The sequence below is a fragment of the Cornus florida genome, unplaced genomic scaffold (assembly GCF_030987335.1).
Source record: "Cornus florida cultivar Cherokee Brave unplaced genomic scaffold, ASM3098733v1 CherokeeBrave_3.0.0_Hap2_Chr09, whole genome shotgun sequence".
Taxonomy (NCBI): domain Eukaryota; kingdom Viridiplantae; phylum Streptophyta; class Magnoliopsida; order Cornales; family Cornaceae; genus Cornus; species Cornus florida.
Genome location: NW_026775579.1, coordinates 71,463,584 through 71,485,696, shown reverse-complemented (window position 1 = coordinate 71,485,696; position 22,113 = coordinate 71,463,584). Strand labels below are relative to the sequence as shown.

General features: G+C 36.3%; 4 protein-coding genes across 4 annotated transcripts in view; all 4 read left to right on the top strand.

Moving 5' to 3' along the window:
• The window catches only part of LOC132274339 (F-box/kelch-repeat protein At3g06240-like), a 59,128-nt gene that overhangs the window by 29,321 nt on the left and 7,694 nt on the right, over positions 1-22,113 (top strand). The window lies entirely within an intron of this gene.
• LOC132274337 (F-box/kelch-repeat protein At3g06240-like) lies at positions 9,223-10,968 on the top strand. The gene is made up of 2 exons (XM_059775591.1): positions 9,223-9,376; positions 9,668-10,968. The coding sequence occupies exons 1-2, from the start codon at positions 9,366-9,368 to the stop codon at positions 10,890-10,892; spliced, it is 1,236 nt and encodes a 411-aa protein (XP_059631574.1). The 5' UTR covers positions 9,223-9,365; the 3' UTR covers positions 10,893-10,968.
• LOC132272829 (F-box/kelch-repeat protein At3g06240-like) lies at positions 9,708-10,892 on the top strand. Its single transcript, XM_059773909.1, has one exon. It carries the CDS (start codon positions 9,708-9,710, stop codon positions 10,890-10,892), a length of 1,185 nt encoding a protein of 394 aa, XP_059629892.1.
• Positions 15,560-21,383, top strand: LOC132272828 (thioredoxin Y1, chloroplastic-like). The gene is made up of 6 exons (XM_059773908.1): positions 15,560-15,599; positions 15,962-16,105; positions 16,310-16,488; positions 16,863-17,142; positions 19,910-20,059; positions 20,984-21,383. Exons 1-4 carry the CDS (start codon positions 15,560-15,562, stop codon positions 16,926-16,928), a joined length of 429 nt encoding a protein of 142 aa, XP_059629891.1. The 3' UTR covers positions 16,929-17,142; positions 19,910-20,059; positions 20,984-21,383.

The window sequence follows — 22,113 nt, the reverse complement described above, 5'->3', positions numbered from 1 at the left end:
ACAAATTAAACTATATATACACATATATAAATAATTATATATATATATATATACACATATATAAATAATTATATATATATATATATATATATATATATATATATATATATATATACACTTCCTTCCATAACAAACTATTAATTTATTATATTTACACAAATTAGTGCAACTAAATATGTCAGAAATAGTTTCCTTTAAATACTCCATATTGGTTTAAATAGTTTTCCGATACCGTCTCACTAAAACGTAAATATCTCTTATTAGGATAAGAATCTGATAATGAAATTGGTACCATTGGAAAGAGGACGAAAAATCCTTGAATTTGAGCTCAAGAATGACCCAATTTCGATTTAAAATAATTAAGTTATGACCTTTTAAATTTTGAGTAACAAAACAAGAATAATAATAGGTTGAGCTCAATGGTTACTGTGAGCGCGCCCACACCGGATTATATCATTGAGCTCACACAAATGCACCACACCAGATTAGCTCACTTGAGCTCACATGTATGCATCCACACCTAATTATCTCACCGAAGCTCACATGTATACACCCACACCAGATTATCTCACATGAGCTCATATGTACCCATCTACACCACATCAACTACCCATGAATCAAGACCCATCAGAGGCCCAGATTCCATGTGCACCGTGATAGCATGCGCCGCATCACACCGAATTACTAACCTATTCTTTTTATGCCGCCGCTACAGAACCTCATATTTGTATATATATATATATATATTTGCCCAGAATATATATAAATAATTCTAAATAATTCCAGAAAAATATTAAACAACTCTACATTTTTTTTAAAAAATTACAGAAAATTCTCAAAAAATTCTATAAACCCTAAATAATTCTCTTGGGTCAAAGATCAAGCATAAACAGTTGATATTAAATATATACAACCTATATACATAATTAAAATCCTACAATTCCAAAAAATAAAAATAATAATCAATCATGCTTTTAATACTTCAATTTAATCATGATTTAACCAAATAAAATTAACTTAATATTTTTGTTATTAACTCCCTTCTAACCATGATTTAAATTAACAATTTAATTAAATTAAAGCCTTAATACTCAAGGTGAAATCCTTATGGGTTCTAAGAGGAAAGATAGAAAAAACTCGCCTGAAGGTTTCGAAACGAAACCGACGCTTTAAGCTTAATTATCTCTTCCAATTCCGACGTCCTCCTTTTCAGATCCGACCTCCTCCTTGTCAGCCCTTCTTCTTCCTCTCTCTCTCTGTCTGTTTTATTTTTCTAACGTGTAAAACCTTTAACCCTAAAGCCTTATGTGTATTTTTATACACCTTAAATTCCAAATCCTATTCCAACTAGTATTATGAATTAAAATAATAATCTTTAAATAATTTATATCTATAAACATATATATATATAAATACATATTCCTTCCATAATTAACTCATTAGTTAATTAAATCATATATACTTATAAATATCAATAAATATATATCTATATATATATCTTTCCATAACAATTATTAATTAATTATATTTATATATAATTATATATATATATATATATAATTGATACAAAAGTGATCATTTAAATAATTAAATAACCACGGACCTTCATTAATTAACCCAATAAGGTTTCATACAAGCCCAAGACCACATCTTTTGGTCCAACTTTCCTTAAGCCCAATCCAATTAATTTAAATAAATAAGATAATTAATTAAATACAGAAATTAAAATAACTAATTACATGAAGCACATAAACAAATAAGAATTTACAACTAAGTCATATAATATCAATAAAATCAACACACCAATAATTCAATCAATAATCAACCACACAAACAATCAATCATTATACATAATCACGAAATATAACTTAATTAAAATAAGATAATTAATTTAGCACTCAATAAAATAAAATAAATCATTGAAAAATAAAATAAAATAATTAATCCTAATTAATAAATCTTTTAAAATTATCGGGGTATTACACCTTCCCTGGAACCATTTCCCAGTCAATCTGTGCTCTTTACCAAACAAATTGTGTGTCTTATGCTCATGGGTCGTTAGGAATCACAACGTGACACTAAGCCCAACAACAGACAACAGAGAGCAACATACGCTCTACAAGCAAACACAACACAAGGCAACTAGCCATACAACCAAACCCAACACAAGGTACTTGGGCCACATTTTTAGCCGAACAAGTATCAATAGGCATAAATATATATTTTTAGTAAATATAGACACATATATATTAGTAATTATATAATTTTAAAAATAATATAAATAATTGTTAGAAAACAGTTTCGGTTCCGATTTCAGAACCGAAACTTTTGGAAGCGGAATCAGAACCGAAGTACCGGTTCTTTGTGCACTCCTATTTTTGCTTAGACAATAAAAATATATATATTTTAGTCCCTAAAAATGATAGAGAAAGGGGGACATTGTAACTGATGGGTTTAAGAGGTGAAATAATGTAATTAATTATTAGACAATAATGATCAATGAAACTTTTATTAAAAAAGAAGAAAAATGTTAAAGAAACAAAGAAAGGAACTTACACTTTTACTAGTATATAATAGATATATATATATATATATATATATATATATATAGAGAGAGAGAGAGAGAGAGAGAGAGAGTGTGTGTACAACAAATGGGACTATTACTACCTCCGTCCCAAAATAGAGGTCCATTTTTAAAAATTGAAGTTTTTAAGAGGACATATATTTAATGCATTGTTCCCTTTTAAAATTACCGATTTATCCCTTCTAATTTAAATATACACTATATAATTACAAAGTTTGAATTTTTAAAAAAGATAAAGGACAATGATGAAAATATAGAATTTATTTACTTTGACTTTTTAAATAGGACAACTAATTTGAGACATGTAAAAAGAAAAAAAAAAGACTACTAATACGGAATGGATGGAGTATTAATTTTTTTTGGGATTGGGGTTGTGGAAACATGAACCATGGAATTTGTGGGTATTAAATATTTATTGGGAGTTAAAATTTGATGAGGTGAACATGAATCATTACGTGTTTGATGAGGCTCTTTAATGAAAAATTGTAAGATTAAAAATATCAAGAAATAAAGAAAATATATGAAAATACAATGAGATGGCTATCCAGGGCTCTTATGGGAATACGAAGACTCGCAGCACTATTAAAAGAGCTCTCTTATGAGTAAGACTAACTTTTTAATTTATTTTTATTTTTAAGGACTAAAATCATAAAAAATTTCTCTTATTTTTAAAATTTATCAATTAAAAAATTATCATATTACCTCTTAATGTTTTAAAAAAATTATCATATCATTTCCTTTTCGTTGCAATTATGACACTATAATTTTAGTTTAATAAAATATTAATATACTGTCAAAAATATTATTATCATTTCCTAACAATTTAACCGTTCCACGCGAAAAGAAGACAGCATTATAGTTTTTACTAATTTAGTAAGTTGTTTGATAATTGAAAGAATTATATGACTTTTTAAAGACAAGAGAGAAGTCTTATGAATTTAATCCTATTTTTAAATGTTCGTTGCCAAGAAACTTGACTTTTTCCTAAAAAAAGGGTGAAGAATTAGCAATGGATTCTCGAGGCCTTTCCTCGATGCCTTACTTTAATAAGACCCGTTACTTGGGATCCGAAAGTAACGTCAGCTCTCAAAAGCCACAATTTTCTACTACTTTTTTTACTAAAAATAATTTTAAGTAATGTTGTCCTAATTGTCACTCTTAATATTAAATATATGAGAAATATATAATTGCGCAAATTATATTGATGACATAGTATTATTAGTTTATTAAATATTGATGTGTAATGATAAGACGTATTGAAATAAAATATTTTTATTTATTTGGCAGGATATAATTGATTTATTGTACATGTAACGACGTATTAAAGGTGCTGATTTTTTTTTTTTTTTTTTAAATATACATTGATTTTTTAGTTTACATTTTAATTCTTGTTATTAATTCCAATGGACCAGTTTTTTCCTATTTAATATCATTCTTTACAGCCTCCCGATATTACAGAATCAAATCTCTCATGAGCTTTCTTGTCTTTTGCATTCAAATCATATAATTCAACTGTGATTCTAAGTATATTAGAATAAGATGTTGATAAATTATTTTTATTTTTATTTTTATTTTTATGGGTTTAGTTAGGAAATGAAAATAAATAAATATTTTTTTGAAAACTTTTTATGGGTTTGGATAGCAGGGGAAAAGAAAATTTTGTGAAAAGTAACTTTTCATAACTACCTAACTTTCTCACAAAAAATTTCTACAAAAAAACACACTAAAATTTTGCCTTTTTGAGAAAAATAAATTGTACCCCTCTTTTTATAATAGGTTTCACCCTATTTAAAACATAAAATGGTAAATTTTTATTTTTATTTGTTTTGAAAAAATTTAGGGAGACAATATTCTCACTCCACTTTTCTCCAATTGCACTTTTGTCTTGTCAAAAGAGACCTAAAATCTAAAAAAAATGAAAGGTCAATTTTGTAATTTGAATAATAATAATAATTTACTTATAAAGTTAGAATTATAATTGTCATTTCTTTTAAAATGAAGTCTAAACGTGAAAAAGTGAAGAAGTGAAGAGTAACCAAAATTTAATACTAATCAAACACAAATGTAATTTTTTTTTCTCATTTTCTTTCACTTTTACTTTCCACTGTCAATTTTTATCTAAGCAAACACGCCCTCTATGATTTTTTTCTTAGAAAATGTTACATTTGCATTGAGTTAGGAGTTCTAAATAGCAAATTGATCTAGTTTAAAAGTTTATTTTTTATTTTGGTTGAATTAAGAAAAGTATTACATATACACTGGAAATCATTGTTTCGATCCTTTTTAAATCAAATAATTCATTCGCTAAAGAAATTGAGCAAAATATTGAAAATCATTCTAACTCAGTTTTTTTTTTTTTCTTTTTTTTTTAATTGTTCAAATTTGAACGAAAGAAATAAACATAATAAAATTTAGGTTTGTAAGAGAAGAGAATAATTTGGTATTGATTCCAAGATGACTAGTATTTTACTGGTGTGCTCACTTTGATGGGTTTCTTCTATAGTTCTATATTCTTACAATTTTTCAAAAATCAAACTGAATTCCAAAGCTTGAACAAAAATAATAAAAAAACTAAAGTTTAGAGTGAGTCCAATATGTTACTAATTTTATCAAATTAATGGATTATTTGATTAAAGAACGATAATTTGGTATTTAGGAATAAGAGTGAAGGGTGCTTTGGACCGAAGATGTAATATTTGTTTAATTAAACCAAAACACGATAAATGGGTTTATGAAATTACTCCCCAAAATCCTTTTTTTTTTTTTTATTTATGATTTTCAGCCTCTTTCCTGCTTTGAATGTGTATATATAAGGAATGTGTATATATAATGGACTTGAACGGTTATAAGGGTATATATGATATTTTGTATTTTTACTAAGGCATACGGGTCACGTGCCATTACTTAACGTTAACTATCATATGGTCAACTAACGGACTTTCATTTTTTGCAATAAATAGGATAATATAGGGGGTTAAATGTATTCTTTAAAATTCAGGGGGGGTGTTTTGGAAAAGAGAAAAAAGTACAAGGAGTTTAGTTGGAAACGTTACTAATTTGATGTTTGAGAAGATGAATGAGCAAAGTTGCAAACGTTACAATGTCATTTCACTTGGGTTAATTGTGGGGTTGGAAATGACCAAAATTCCAAACTTGTCACCTGTTTTATTAAATAGAATAGTTTTTTTTTTTTTTTTTTGATAACCCAGAACTCCCCACGAAGCGGTCCTTACGGACCCCAACATGTGGCACCAAACTGGAGGTGTAGAACTGCCTCCACCATACACCGGGTGAGTCGAGAGAATCTTAACATAGGAGAAGGCTCGAACCTGGGCCGAGTGATGACCCAAGCCAACACCTTACCATCACTGCTAGGCCCCCGGGGGCTAAATAGAATAGTTTTGTTCATTTTGACGAGGGCATTTTTTTTCTTTTTTAATGTTAAAAAGGCCAAATACTATTAAGGGTAAAGTGCACTAAACTCCTTGTACTTTTTTCTCTTTTCCAAAAAACCTCCCCTGAATTTTAAAGAATACATTTGACCCCCTATATTATCCTATTTATTGCAAAAAATGAAAGTCCGTTAGTTGACCATATGATAGTTAACGTTAAGTAATGGCACGTGACCCATATGCCTTAGTAAAAATACAAAATACCATATATACCCTTGTAACCGTTCAAGTCCATTATATATATACATTCCTTATATATACACATTCGAAGTTGGAAAGAGGCTGAAAATCATAAAAATGTAGGATTTTGGGGAGTAATTTCATAAACCCATTTTCTTATCATTGATAATTGGAGTGTTGGTGTGTAAATCTGGGAATGAGGTAGCTATTTATGCTATTGAGTGAAAGATATAGAACTTTATAACTTGGGTATAACCATCAGGAAGTGAAGTTTTGATTGGATCCAATAATACAATAATAGGGGTCGATTCAGAACCGAAAATCTAAAAATCGGTTTTTGTAAACCAAGGTTGTGATAGCTTCACATCCGTAGCCAAACACTATTCTTCGTTCTGTGGAACCGGGCCGTAGCCAAACACTATTATTCGGTCTGCAGAACCTGAACCTGAACTCTGCAAACTTGGTTTTAGTAAACCAAGGTTGGGATAACTCCACATCCGTAGCCAAACTCCGCTCTTCTTCTTCACTGTCAACGCCGGCGAGGACCACAATCTGCTGCCGACGGCAAAAAAGAAGATCTGAGGTCCAGAATGGAGAATCGAGACCACAACAAGTCAATTAACAGCCCTCTGCAAATCTCTCGGCTACAGCAAAGAACCACACTTAGTTTCAAACGAAGCCACCGACAACAAAATCAGTCACAACGGCGACTACACACGACAGCCACCGGCGTCAGCAAACGGAGGGGTCGTCGGTGGGCTACACAGCACATTCAATCTCTGCAAACTTCGGATCTGCACATTGGTTCCCGACGAAGGCACAGTGATGACAACAACTCCTCGTCGACAGTCTAAAAATGGTCGTCGATCAAGAAAAACGTCCACAACATAATTTCAACCGCAAGCCGAGTTCGTCGACGCATGGTGATCTCTTCACGAACTAGTACACACCTTAGCACCGCGGTAGCAACGTTAATGGCCGGATCTCTTCACGACCTAGTACAAACCCAGCAATCATGGTTGAGAGAGAGAAATTGGAAGCAAGAGGGAAGGAAAATTACTGGAATTTTCAGACCGAGAGTCAACATAAGACTTGTTAGCCATATTGTTAAGCACTATTTTGGTACTTTTTGGCGCGAGAGAAGGACACGTTTGGCGCCCATTAGATACAACCGATGTTATTGATAAGGTTAGGTGTGTACGTGTCGCTTCTTTATTAGTTCTAGAGATTACAATGCCACATCATCATCTGTTGAACAAAAATACCACGAAGACGATGTCCTTCAATTAAGGGCTAAAAGGTAACTTCATTTTTCTGTTAACGGCTGCTTCACGGCTGGTCACTGAGTGCAACAAATTGATAGTTTAGGAATTTTTGCTTACTTTAGGTGGGTTTTTTGCAATAGGGTCATAGTTTAGAGGGGTTTAGTGCACTTTACCCCTACTACTAATAATATCATCTACTTTTATTTATTTATTTATTTTTTTAATAAAATAGTAAAAAGGAAGATAACTTGAATTAGGAGGGTTCAAATACTTCCAGATGCTCACAATTTTTAAAACACATGTACACGATTAAAAATATCATAGTGTCATCGGGTAGCGATTTACTAAATGCATACAATCTTCCGCCACCATGTCCAGCCGCTGGTAGAGTGTCCCCAAAAAAAGAGGCCCCAAAGGAAGGGGAACACCATTGGCTATCTTGACAGCCACCTGACACCATCGACCCAATGATGCATCATTTGGAATCCATGAGAATACGCACTTGGACAACCAACACAATACATGAGCTACCAAATTGGTAGGATGCCTAATCTTGTCCCAATCAAATAAAAGACGCTTCGATTTGTCTGGACCCTTGAAAGAGGGTTACAGATCCTTAAAAAAATACCTTATCCAAGCGTTAGTAGTACTCTTCCTTCTCATTTTGCTCTTCTCGGCGCTTATCACACCACATGGACCAAAGTACGACCCAAAACTTTTAATCTTCTGCTGCCCTTTCTTAAGGACCTCGAGCATTGTTTAAGGAAAAAAATGGCAGGCCCGTGGTCGCTAAGAGGGTCACCCAAAACGGCGAACCATTCCCAAATCCAAATTGTGTGGCCCAATTTCGGCAACCGACAATGGAGTAGATTGGGTCGCAAAAATGGGCCTAAATTGCTTAAAAGGCCACAATTGGACTTGCTATACCATGTCAAATATTTAATTAACATTTTAAAATCAATTGTCAAATATTTATACACACACACACATAATAATTTATATTTAAACTTTATCAAGGATATATACAAAATTACTTCGAAATTAGTAAATTTTTAGTAATAAATTAATCATTTTTAAAAAGGGTAGTTATAAATTTTAATTTTTTTTTTATTTATCAAAAATTGATACTAATAAATAAATTAAACTAAATGGTATAATTAAAATTTAGATAAGAGAAAAGATAATAAAAATAAGGATTAAAATTATAAAATCCCTATTAATTTTAAATTTTAATCATAAAATCTCAACTCGTTTAAGAAAATTCTTACACTTTAAAAAATTGATGACATTACCCCAATAACTGTTAATGGAGCTATAAAATGATAAATTTAACCTTGCTATTTAATATTAAATTAAAAATTATCTTTTCAAATTACAAAAAATATGTTTAAGAGGGGTGAATAATAAATTTAAAGGGTATTTTTGTAATTTTAAAAATAGTTTTTAGTTTTAATTTTAGTGTATAAGTATATACTCTCTCTGTCTGAATATAAGTGTCGCTTTTGGGGAGGAGTAATTTTTATCGGGACATGTGAAACATGCCTGTTTGTCTAAAAAATTACTAACTTGCCCTTTTAGTTTTGAGTATATAAAATTCAAAAGACATATCTGAAAAGCTGTGAAGTATATTATTTTAAAAAAGTAAGTGAATTATTATTTTAGGACATATCAAAAAAAATAAAAATAAATAATAAATGACAGTTATCTTGAGACGAGATGAGTATAAAAAAAATCTCCCAAGCCCTAATATGCAACCTTCCCTAATATCTTCTCCCCTCTCATAATACCTTCTCTCTGACGGCGAAGATCGAGGATGGCCAATGATGTTAAAGTCGGAGTCGGAGTCGGAGTAGGCGTCGACGGCGTCATTGGTTCTCGTCATCGATGATGATCTGGTACTTGCTCCACCTTTCCCTTTGTAATATGTATGTGTGAATATATTTTTTCCCCCTAATTGACAGTAAGTGTGCACGCGCGATCTTCTGCATTGATAGATAGCTTCCTATCTAAGAATTTCTATTTCAATCGAACCCAAATTTTTTTTTAATTTTGGGGCTTTGGTGCGGAGAAAAAATTTATGCATTAGAGCCAGAGAGATGATCATATTAAGAAATTTCTACTCCTATTCCTACTCGGATCCGAATACTATGAGATCGGTCCTGTATATTTAATCTTTTCTGAAGCAGTACGGTGAAGATTGAAGTAATTGGCATACTATTATTTACGATGAGGATAAAGAGAAGAAGTTGCTTGCCAAATAGTAGATCAAGAAGAAACCGAGCCAGAGCCATGGTGGGGTTGAAGAATAAGAAGAAGAAGAAGGCAGAGATCATTGCAAATCATAAAGAAGAAGAAGCCATGCCTTTGCCTTTCCTTCCCGAACATCCTGTTGTCCAAATACTCTCGAAACTGCCTGTCAAGTCTCTGTTGCAATTCAAGTGCGTATCGAAACCATGGCGCTCTTTGATCTCCGATCCATGCTTCATCAAAACCCACCTCAGTCAGTCAGTCACAAAGTCCGTACTCATAGCCACGTCCCACCCTCCATACCGTCTCTACACCATAAGCTTCGGATCAGCCGGTAATGACATCGTGGAAGCAAAGGTTGAATTTTTATTTCAGAACATTAAGCCTCATCCCAGGTGTGAAATTATTGGTTCCTGCAATGGGTTGATAGCCATGGGCGTAGAATCCGATGATATTTACCATAAAGGAAATTATGGGGTTTCCATATATGTATTCAATCTTTCAACGAGGGAGTCCAAGGAAATACCAGATTGCGATTCCCCTGGTGGCCTAATTGGATTTGGGTATGACCAGTGCTCTGATGATTACAAACTGGTGAGCGCACGCAGCGATAGCATCTATGTATATTCACTGAGAATTGGTTCTTGGAGAAAAGTTCACGACTTTCCGGACCACTTTCATGTTGTACCTTATGGGACACAGCTGAATGGAGCCCTTCATTGGCTTCGTTTCAGAATGAACAACAATTTAGACATGACATTAGAGATTGCTGCTTTGAGTTTGGCGGATGAGAAGCTGTGGAAGATTCCTTTGCCTACTTCCTTCACCAAGTTCCAACTTAGGACATGCCACATGGGGGTGTTTGAAGGATGCCTTTGTGTACTATCTGGTTGTGGTGATGCAATTTGGGTTATGAAGGAATATGGGGTGAAGCAATCTTGGACTAAACTTGATATCAAAGTCCCCTTTTCACATAAATTGGAGCCGTTGGGTTTGTTGAGGAATGATGAAGCTCTGCTGTTGATAGACTACACTAAATTAGTTTTATACAACAAAAGAGGGGGAACATGCAAGGATCTTGTCATACACGGCATTGAAAAAGAAGAGGAAATTCATGCAACCATCCATGTAGATAGTTTGCTTTCACCCTTCATGAAAATTTGATAAGAGGGTAGAGAAAAGTAAAGCCAAACAATTGTGTTACTTCGATATATATGCGAGATAAAGTTTTTATTTTTCACCCATTTTGGCATTATAATGATTCATGTTGCATTGTCTCTATACTTTTGAACTGCCTTTTTTTGATTCATTGATTTTTCTTTCGTCCTTCTTTGAACATCGCAGTAAGCGGCCACTTTCCTGTAGATAAATATTCTCTAACAAGGGTAAAAAGCAAAGGAGAGATTTGGCAACCCTATCTCAACCCTCTTTTAGGTTGAAAATACCCATGAAGAGTGCCAGTCACTAGAACAGAAAAAGTTGGTGTAATGATCAACTAACCAATTTTGAATCACTGATTGATCTGTAGAATAATAGCATTAGTGTTCATATTGTCACGGGCTTAGAGTTTCAGCACCACTCTAGCTGCTCCCGTGCGGCACCAAGACGTTGCTTTCACTCTCGCAAGTACTTGGTCAGCCTAACTCCCGTGCACACCTTAGCCAACACACTCCCCTCGTGCGCTTACTAGTGTTGTAGTTGCCCTCGCCCTCTCCTCACTTGGCTTGCACACTCACACACACTAAGGCACTTAAGTTGGCAAGGAAAGAACACTTCTATTACTTCAAAGAATGCTTTGTACAAGGCTAGCACTCAAGCTCTCTACAAGGCTCTCAAGACTCACTCTAGGACTTGTTGCCTGCAAAATGAAGTCCTACCTCTATTTATAGGCATCCCCATCCCTAATGGACGGCTAGGATGCATTCTAACCAACGGTGGAGATTGATTATCTAGAATCTTCTCCCACCTTCTTCACACTTCCATACTTATCTACTAGTATCTACAACATTCTAGAATTCTCCATACTACTCCACACAACTCTGGAGAACTCTAGAACCTTCCACACACTTCTACACATTTCTACACATATCTAGAATCTTCCACATAACTCTAGACTATTCCGGAAGACTCTAGAAACTCCACTTGCCATGCAGTTGCCATGCAGCGTCCTCCTCAGCGTCTGCGTGTCGCCTGCGTGGCACAACCTCCATAGGCGGGGCGTGACATTCTCCCCCACCCATTTCCGTGACGCCCTCGTCACGGTTTCTTCAGCTGACCCAGCCTCTCGCAGGTCATCAACACTTGCGCATATGTCCTTGGCCCAAACGTACGAGCGCCCTTCGGGAGATGTGAAGTCCTCACGAGCTCCATCATGTTGACTGCCACCTCGGGACTCTCCTTCCTGCCCACGAGCGGCACCATACATGCGGCCTTGCCTTCCTCGCCTCCAAGTATCATCAACGCACCAAGGCATGGTAGTGGCGCGGCGTTGTTCCTGTCCATGAACTCCAGCCCCAGCACCATGTCGTGGTCGTCCATCTCCGCAACTTGGAAGTCAGCCTTGCCCTTCCATCCTTGCATGCATAGCTCCACCTCCTTGCACACTCTACTCACGCGTGCCTCCTCGGAGTTGACGGCCTTGATCCAGCCCTCCGTCTTGCGCATCTCCAGGCCAAGTCGTTGCGCCTCCTCCGGGGTAATGAAGTTGTGTGTAGCACTCGTGTCTACCAACGCTTGCACGGCTTTGCCACCAACCTGCGCATCCACATAGCGCACCCCAGCTACCTTCTTTGCCTTGCCCTTCTTCTTGGTGTCATGCGCCATGCTACTCAGCATCTGCATAGCCCCCATGCACCTATCTTCATCGCTGCCCGCATCGTCCACCCTGCCCTTGCCCTTATCCTTCACAAGGGCGCTCATGGTCTTCTTGTTGGGGCAGTGTCGCAATATGTGCGGCCCTTCGCACAAGTAGCACTTCGGCTCCCACTTGCCCTTATCGCGGCGCTCCCCTTTGCCACTAGCCTTAGACCTCTCTCCATGGTCCTTGCCTTTATCATGGCGTGGGCGTCTCTCCTCATCGCTGTGCTCATCATCACTTGACTTGGGCGAGCCCCTTTTCTTGAAGCGACGGTCTCCCCCACCTTTGCCGTGGTCCCTCCTGGGAGACGTGGCCCTCTTGTCATCGCGCCTAAAGTCTTCGAGGCGCTCCGCTATAGCCATCGCGGATGCCAAGTCTCTAGGCTCCCTCCTCCTTAGCTCCGTGGCCACCCAAGACTGCAGCCCATCAATGAACAAGCACACACGTTGCCGCTCCGGCATCTCTGGGATCTCCAGCATCAAGTTGGAGTACTCCTTCACATACTCCCTTATGCTGCCCCTCTGCTTCAGGCGTCTTAGGTTGATCATGGCGAGGTCCTCAACGCACTCGGGATAGAACTGCCTCTTGAGCTGCCTCTTAAACTCCTCCCATGTGTCAACTGCTCTTGCGCCTCTACCGGTGAAGCGCTGCCTCCACCATAGAGCGGCAGTGTCCGTGAGGTACATAGTGCCTGTCTGCACCTTCTCCTCATCATCCTCGATCTCCATGCACTCGAAGTACCGCTCCATGTGCCAGAAGAAGTTGTCAATCTGGCGCGCATTCCTCGCCCCATCGTACTCCTTGGGCTCCGGCGCCTTCTTCTTCCTTGGCTTCACCACGACCTCGCGCGCCTGGGAGAATTCCTTCTTGCACTCGGCAATCTCCACGCGCAAGTCGTCTACCAGATCATGCAAGTCCCTTTCCTTCTCTTGCGCCTTGTTGGCGATGCCATCAATCAGCTCGTAGAGCTCCGCCATCCTTCTCTCGAGCCTATTAAACTTAGTCTCCGTGTAGACCAAGTGTGTGGCAAGCTTCTCCTCCAAGCTCTGCTCTAAGATGTGGACTTGGTGGTCTCCTCCGCTAGCCATGTCTACTCCAACAAAGCTCCCTTGACAAACCTGGCTCTGATACCATTCCCGACCAGTTTGTGCAGGGATGGCCAACTCCCTTCTTCATAGTCAAGTCCACGACCAGCGACAAGCACCTCGAACTGAACCGAGTCGACCTGCCTGAACTCTGAAGAGGCCATGGCAGGCCGAAACCAGTCAGCATGTATCCTTGGGAGGGCAGGTCGTGGTGGCTGACCAGGGCGCTTGCGCGAGCTGAAGCAACGCCTTGGTGCCGCACGGGCCGTGCCGCTGCGCCAAATCTCTAGGCCCGTGACAATATGCTGTGTTTCTGAAAGAACCTGGTGCACCTGTCAGCCTCTCTCAGCCATAAATTATAGATTTCTGGGCTTAGAGAAGCTCTTCATTAGATATAGCCTGCTCCACTGTTCTTCTACAAGCAGCTTTATTTTTATAAAATTCTAAATTAAATTTAAATCACACAATTGTAGTACAAAAACGCTCACACCTTCTATAATTATCATTGAATTCTTCCACTTTATGGGTGACATATTGTTTATTAAATTAAAATGACACAATTGTCATTCAAAAGCACTCACACCTTCTATAATTATCCTTATAAACTCCACTTTTACAGGGAAATTGTGTCATTTCATTTATTACTTGTCAAAAAACAAAAAAGTGTTATTCATTTATCACGAAAAATCAAGTTAAATGTAGGAGGAAAAACACTATGAAGTTGGAGTAAAAATATCAAATTCTGTAGCACTGTTAAATGGAAATTTCAAATTATTTCGGAATTCATGATAAGACCCAAAAATTCCTAGTTATGAGCGTCTCGATGAGAAAGACCTAGAGATGAATTATTTATTTTGCTTATTTTTTATTTTAACTAAATTATTAACAAATAAGCAACCAAAACAAATAAATAAGGTTTAAAAGTAAAAGAGATGACAACAGAAATTTTTACTTAAAAACCTCAATGAAGAACACCACGGAGATTGTTGTCACAGCTGAACTGATCCCTAGAAATGAGAAGTTTCAGTAACTTCAAAACAGTTCTTCACAATCCCTGATGCTCTGTGTTCTCCGATTTACGCCAACAAACACCTCATGATGAGTTGCTTCTAAAGTGATCAATCGCCTTTCTCCTTCCCTAAGAAGCACAGACACGGATAGACATGACACAGACACTGCGACATGTCAAATCCTAAAAAATTAGGACACTGTCTCGACAAATAATTAAGAAAATTGTGCTTTGCCGGGGAAAAGAGAGAATGATAGAGAGAGGGTTAAGAAAGAGGAGAAACAAAGAAACATAAATATGCAAGAGTTTGAACCTTGGAACTAAGTATAAAGCATAAATATATGATTGTTTAATATAAAATTGTTTTTTAAAACAATAACTTTTAAGTAATTAAATAATGATCATATTGTTAAAAACTATTAAACAACTCCCCATAGTTACACTTCAACCTTGCTTTCTTTCTAAAACTTTCTTAAAATCCCCAAGTGCCTTGCTTAATAGGGGTGGGGCCGGGCCGGGAACAAATTGCCATCCCTAACTGTTTTGGATTGCATCGAACCAGTAGCCTCATGGACTGGTGCAAGAGTGCACTGCTTAATTTCGTACTTGGTCAATTTTCCAACTTTTGACACTTCAAGGAAGGATGTTGTTTCGATACGAGGAATAAATTGAGATTTGTCTTGACATGATAAATGGTGCAGGGACTCTATTGAAGAATGTTCATGGAGAAATGTTTAATATGACTTTAATAAGGATGCAGCACTTAGTCAGCTGGACTGGTTGTGGCAAGCCACATTACAATTGACATTTGTAAAAGCTTTAGCTAACTGGGAATTATATGTATGGATTGGATTCTTTGACTAAGTTTACCCGGCATCAAATGAATTTGTGTGAAGAGGATGCTAGGAGTTGTGGAGAAGGTACAAGTATTTCCTTCTTTTTTGGAGCATTGTGCTGCACAATATTACTAAATTGGCTTTTCAAGCATACTTTCATGTTCCCTCTTCATCAATGTGGTGGCTAATTATTTTAGACAACTCTTTTTTGGTATGCCACAAATATACTACTAATTTAACCTTTTTTATGAGGTTGATGAACTTCAAGTCTTATCACTTGTTTGTTTTAATTCATCAGTTTGAGTTTCCTATACAAATTCTTTTTTTGTTTCTTTCCATTGCCATTGGAACCTCGTAGATGCACCAAATTTGCTATGTTTGAGTATTATGACTGCTGATCTTTTTTCCCCACTACTTATGCAACCTCTTGTATTTGCCATTTTTAGGTATTGTTGGATTACCAATATCAACGTCCTTTAATGATGGTTCATTTGTATGTTTGGGCAATAGGTTGAAGCAAACATTTTCTTCCTTTGATGATTTATTGACAAATTCTGGCAAACCCGCACTGGTTGACTTCTACGCAACTTGGAAAGTCCCCCCCCACCCCCCCTCTTCTTCTCTTTCCCTCCCTCCCTCTCTATCTTCTAGTCTTATTTAATTGTCACCCTCTCTTAGCTAAATAAATCACAAATGGGGCCATTTGATAACAACCCTGTGGAGGCAGAGATCCTAGGTGAGTGTTTCCTGGAGACATTATGGTCTGGTGATTATTACCTGAGCTCTTATTTGCAGGTGTAGTTCATTTCAATTCATGGCTCCTATTCTTAATGAAGTCTGTGCTTCAACGAAAGATATGATCCAGGTGGTGAAATTTGATACTGAGAAGTACCCAAGCATCGCTGATAAGTACAAAATAGAAACATTGACAACATTCATCATATTTAAGGATAGAGAATCCTATGATAACTTTGTTAGTACAATAATCTTATTTTTTGCCTCTGGAAATTCCAGCTTATCTGGACTTTCATTTTATATTGAAAGATGCATACTTTTAATTTAGCTTGCATTTTTTTTCGTTCTAGTAAAATCTATCGTGAAAATGTCTGCGATGGTCTATCAAGGTGTATTCCTTACTCTAGGAGTCTTTTTGAATTTAAGTTGTTGAAATGTCTCTTCTCGTTTTCTGCAAAGTTTACCGAACGGTAGACTGCTTCAGCAACATTATCCGACAGGGAAATTGACTTTCCAAGTTATTTTATTTTTCTCAAATTTATGATTTTTTGGTTTTTATTAATTTTAGTTTTGAGTTATAATTCTTAGTAATTTCTGCCTAAAAATTTTCAGGAGGGCACTTTGACTTCAGGCCATCTCATCGAACGGATTGAAACCTCACTAAAAGTTAAGCAGTAGCTAGAAAGCCTAGAAGTTTTCATGTTGAGTCTTTTTTTCTCTTATCAGCTAAGTTTTTTGCATTCACTTTTGAGAAGGTATATTTTGTTAAAGACCCTTGCAGCAGTTCTTTTTTATATTTACGTTTTTTGGTTTGTGCTCAGGATAGACTGGGAAATTGATAATCAAACAATTACAGTTGGAATACTGGAGCTCATAGAAGAGGATATGCAAGGTGATCATTTCATCATCTTTTGAGTCACTGATATTGTATTTATGGAATCATTGTCAAAATTCATTTATGCAATTATGGATTGATCAAATTAAATAAAATGATTACAGTTACCATTCTCCTCCATCTGACTTGTTTTAGAGTTGACCATGGTTGACTTTTCTCTCTTCTCTCTTTACCCTTTTTGATGTCGGAGTCTTTCACTCCGGCGTCTGTCGTTTTTTCTGGTTGTGCTTTCTGTCGTTGGATCTCTGGGTTGTTTGGCGGGGAATTGTGATATGCAAAGATCATATCTCAATGTGGCGACTCTACCACGCCTCAACTTCCATGGAGAAATGAAAAGCTGCTCCATCGGCAATGATATGGTTTTTAGGGTTGATCATCAAAGTATAACGGAACAAGAATCTGCCCTGCGATCATGTTTGGTTGGCCGTTTCGATCGTGACGTGGGGTGTATTGAAGGGATTGAGGCGTGGGCGACGAAATCTTGGAAAGTATCGAGTGGGGTGAAAGTTTCTTCCCTACCCGACGACCTACTCCTGTTCAGGTTACCATCGGAGGCCGAGGCACTAAGGGTATTGGATGAAGGGAGGAAGAGATGGGGCGATGCTATTTTATCCATGGATGTTTGGTATTTCGCGGTGGGTTGTTCTGCAGTGAAAGATCGAGAAATACGAAGGGTGATGTTGTTTGGTTTGCCCCTCCATCTTTAGTGTCACAAGTTGTTTGAAGCAATTGGAGACTGATTGATCTGTAGAATAATGTCCTTCGAATTCTGCAAAACATTAATAGCACTAGCGTTCCTATGCTGTGTTTCTTTTTTATGTACGATCCTGGTGCACTTGTCATGCTCTCTCAGCCACAAAATTCTAGATTTCTGGGCTTAGAGAAGCTCTTCTTTAGATATAGCCTGCTTAATCTGAGCAACCTCCAACTCCTTTCTTGCCTTTGCTAGATTAATTTGAGATGTTGCCAAAATGATCTCTATTCCAACACTTGACAGCATCTTGCACATTACTCAGTCGCTTATGAAATCTCTATGTAATGGATTACCTGTCACCAACATATGCCAGGCATTGGCCACTATCTTTAGGTTCTGGGAAGCAGACGTCATAATAATCCCATGATCTGATAATATGGGAAGCAGACGTTATAATAATCCCGTGATCTGATAATCTCTCAGTATGCGCAGAAGCCTGAGCATTGGGGATATTTAGCTAACCAGAGAATGTTGATAAAAACTCTATCGAGTCTAACATAAATTATTTTCTGAACGCCTTTCCTATTGCACCAAGTCCAGGGAATATTGATTTCTTAATGGAAACGCAAACAACCTATATTTTATATTTTCCAAGCAAAAACAAATTAAATTCCTAACCTATCACTGCCTGTAGTGAGAGGATATTGGGATCTCCATTTTTGTATATAATCATGAAGGGAATATTTTCCTGCCATTTTTTTTTAAAAAAAAAATGATTGTGGATTTGTATAGAAATTCCTAACCATTAGATGCTATCGTAATTCCCTTCACATTGCGTCTTTGACACCATTATCTACATTTCTTCTTTATTAGAAGTATGATATTGTGGTCGTTGTGAACCCTTCATTAGTACTCTCTTGTAGCCCAATATATAAGGGCGTTTAGGGCTTGGAGTGGGATATTGAGAGACACTAGAAATTGCAGAAAAGAGAGTGAGCTAGAGTTTTGGGACTGAAACTTGTAATCTCCAGATTTTCGCATAGTGAATTCATTCGCCAGATCTTCACCGTGGATGTAAGCTTTTGCCAAACCACGCTAAATCTGTGTGTTCTTTGTGTGTGGTGTGTTTTCTTTCCATTGTGTTACTTGTTTGTTGGTTGGGTTCGTTGCGGTGGTTGTAACAAGAAGCATGCTCCCTCCCTTTTTCTATTGCATTTTCAAAGTTCCGAACAATGTTTTCCTCCTAGAGGATTGTTGTTGCAAGGGGTTCTTGTCCCAAATCGGATCCGGATGGGGAAGTGATTGGGTATATATGGGCTGGGTGTGAGCACCACTTAATAGCTTAAGCTTTTGGGTCAGAACGAAGCACCCAGCGAGTTTCAATTGTCCTCATGATTGGTTGTTTCCTCAATGTTCAGCTGTGGTGGTTCTATTTTACTCTACCTTCAAATTGGTGAACCTTTATTTATTTATTTTTATTCAAAATGGGTCCCGGCCGAGCACTACCAGTAAACTCTTGAAAATAGGTAATTGTGGATGCTGAGATGTGTATATAAATTTCTGGTGTGCAAAGTTATATAATTATCTTTTAATGAAATTGCAGTTATCTCTTCTAAATATAGTGTGAAATTATGGGAAATGCCGAAATGATGTATTAATGCATACATTTGTTAGCATTGTAAAATTACTGACCTGTTTATCTATCATTAACCAGAAGGTATATTTATCAAATATTCAGGTGCACCATGGATGTGCTGGAACCACAGCCACAGGACTAAGGGCTGGGATAATATTCTTGTTAATAAATTTTCATTTTATTGTTCTTCATTGCTTGTGAAAATATAGCATCCAGATATTACAATATGTTTAACATATGTCTTTTTAAAGTTTTCATAACTAATTATTTAAATTCTAAGAATGTAATTATTTGACAATGAGAGATGACAATCAACTTAATTGGCACTTTCTGAAACTGAGATTTGATCCTTTATGAGAACTGAAATTTTCTTTTTATATGAAATGTTTAATGGTGGAGTTCACCTTATATGATGTGCACATCATGAAATGCAGTGTCCAACAACCATAGTGTCACTCTCTGGAGATCAGTTCTTCTGGGGTGAGAGAATTTTTCAGAAAGGACTGGGACGCTCTCCAATCCCTATATCTCAGCGCAGCATTGAAAGCCTATCAGATGCCATAAGATTTATGCTCGAGCCAGAGGTAAATAAAACTCGTATTTGTTCACTTTTCGTTTTAAAGCAGATCAGATGTTTAATAGATTAGACCTGTCATTGTTTTCCTCTTCAAATATAAAGTGCAAGTTTAAGGCATTACAAAAATATCATTTAAAGGAATAATTACTTAACTTTACATCAGTTATTTATAAATTTATCATTCTGATAGTGTTTATGGCTGTAGTTGCACCTTTGATGTCTCACCAACAAAAAGTAATGTTTTTAGACAATTTCAGAATCAGCAGAGGCTAGGCAGCAAGTGGGAACCTCACCTAATATCAGTGCCAGTGATGCTCAGGAGGATTAAGAAGAGATGAACATAATTATTTTCTAATTACTTTTATTACATGATCTGTGCTTGACTGCTATACTTGAAAGTAATGATTTTGTTTATTTGATTTGATGAACACGATTGTTATTAAAGTTAATTTTACCCTTTTCTATTGTTAGGGGTTTGATAAATTGAGTTTGTGTGATGAGTGAATGTAGATCTAGAAGTTAGAACAAACAAATACTCCACAGAGTAGCAATATTTTCTTCTCATGGAGTGGTTTCTCATTATCATGGCTAAATACATAATTTGAACAAACTTGGGGGCAATTAGTGAAGATAAACCTGAGTTTGGAATGTTGGATCTATCAAACGCTAATTGTTTCTGCAAGGAAAATGTTGACTTGACGAAGGAAAAACCAAGAAAATTTATAGATTGGCTGGTTTCGCTTATTCTATCTGCTATAGTTTGAGAATTTTTGTTTTCATTTGTTTTATGTTCTAAACCTTCATGTGATGGCTGCTGTGTCCACTATGTCCATCCTGCTTACCATAGCTCTCTCTTGCTTGAAATGAGATATCACAAGTTTTCTGTACTTATTTTTCACAAAATAGTGCTTGATGGAACTTTGACTATCAGGTGAAATCTGTGTAATGGAAGTAGCGAAGTTGATAGAGAATGAAGATGGTTTTGCGGCTGCAGCTGATGCATTTCGCCGGCATTTGCCTCCAGAGCTATGATTACAAACTGAATCTTAAGAGGAAGATGATCATCCGTATCCTTTGCAGTGGCTATTTATTCAAATTGGGAAATTGTGTTCTCGTGGTTAGTAGGCTTTTAGTGGTAACCTGCTGTGTTGTATAGTTTTTTCTTTTCTTTTCTTTTCTTTTTTTTTTCTTTTTTTTTTTCAATTGTTTGCATATGTTCAATATTTCATTCATTTTATTCATGGCTTTTCTGTATGGTTTTAATAACAATAAAATACTTTACATAGTTTCCACGATCATAAAGCAGCTAGTGTAGGCTTCTTTTGTCTTCATTTCTCGGTCAAATGGGATCAATATTTGAGTGTATTAGACTTTTAAATTGTTATTGGTTATTATAATTCAATTCATGTTATTATAATTATATATTCTTGAATGTCTCGGAAGGATAATGGTTGAATTTGATAAAAGGGTAATAGACGCCCACATTTCAATTGTTATGTTATGATTTTAAGGGTAATTTGGATATATTGTCTTTTGCTCTTTTTTCTTTACCATTATGATTTGTCCTTCCTTGCACAAATTGAAAACAAAGGGTTTTTGGATCAATAAGGAAGTAATTACACATTTTGCATATTACAAGAGAGATTTTTTACACTTAATCCTTATTTATATTGTAAGAATATAATTACACGAAAAATAAGAGTGAATTGGTGCTTTTGAAATCGAGATTTGATCCTTATGGAAGTTGAATCTCTGTTTTTATATTGTACCCTTAATGGTGGAGTTCACCTTATATGATATGGGCATCATAAAATGCGGTGTCCAACAACCATAGTGCATCATGGGACTTGCAAATTTTTTTTTTTTATCGAGTTGTTACTCACATAGTTTGCAATCGCGGTATTCGTTGTAATAATGATAGTGGTATTGATATAACGGACTCGGAGGAATATCAGTTCAAATTTGTCGAACTGAACAGTTCATAAATGTGTGTAATGATATAGGACCCTTGAAAAAGAGTTAAGAACTGAACAATATGTCTGTGTATCGGTCGATGACCAT

What these genes read in the sequence shown, in the direction of transcription:
- LOC132272829 (XM_059773909.1), top strand. Translation starts at nt 9,708, where the DNA reads ATGAGGATAAAGAGAAGAAGTTGCTTGCCAAATAGTAGATCAAGAAGA.
- LOC132272828 (XM_059773908.1), top strand. Translation starts at nt 15,560, where the DNA reads ATGAATTTGTGTGAAGAGGATGCTAGGAGTTGTGGAGAAG. An exon ending in TGCTAGGAGTTGTGGAGAAG is followed by an intron (nt 15,600 to 15,961) that starts GTACAAGTATTT and finishes TGCCATTTTTAG; the next exon opens with GTATTGTTGGATTACCAATA. An exon ending in GAGAATCCTATGATAACTTT is followed by an intron (nt 16,489 to 16,862) that starts GTTAGTACAATA and finishes AAAAATTTTCAG; the next exon opens with GAGGGCACTTTGACTTCAGG.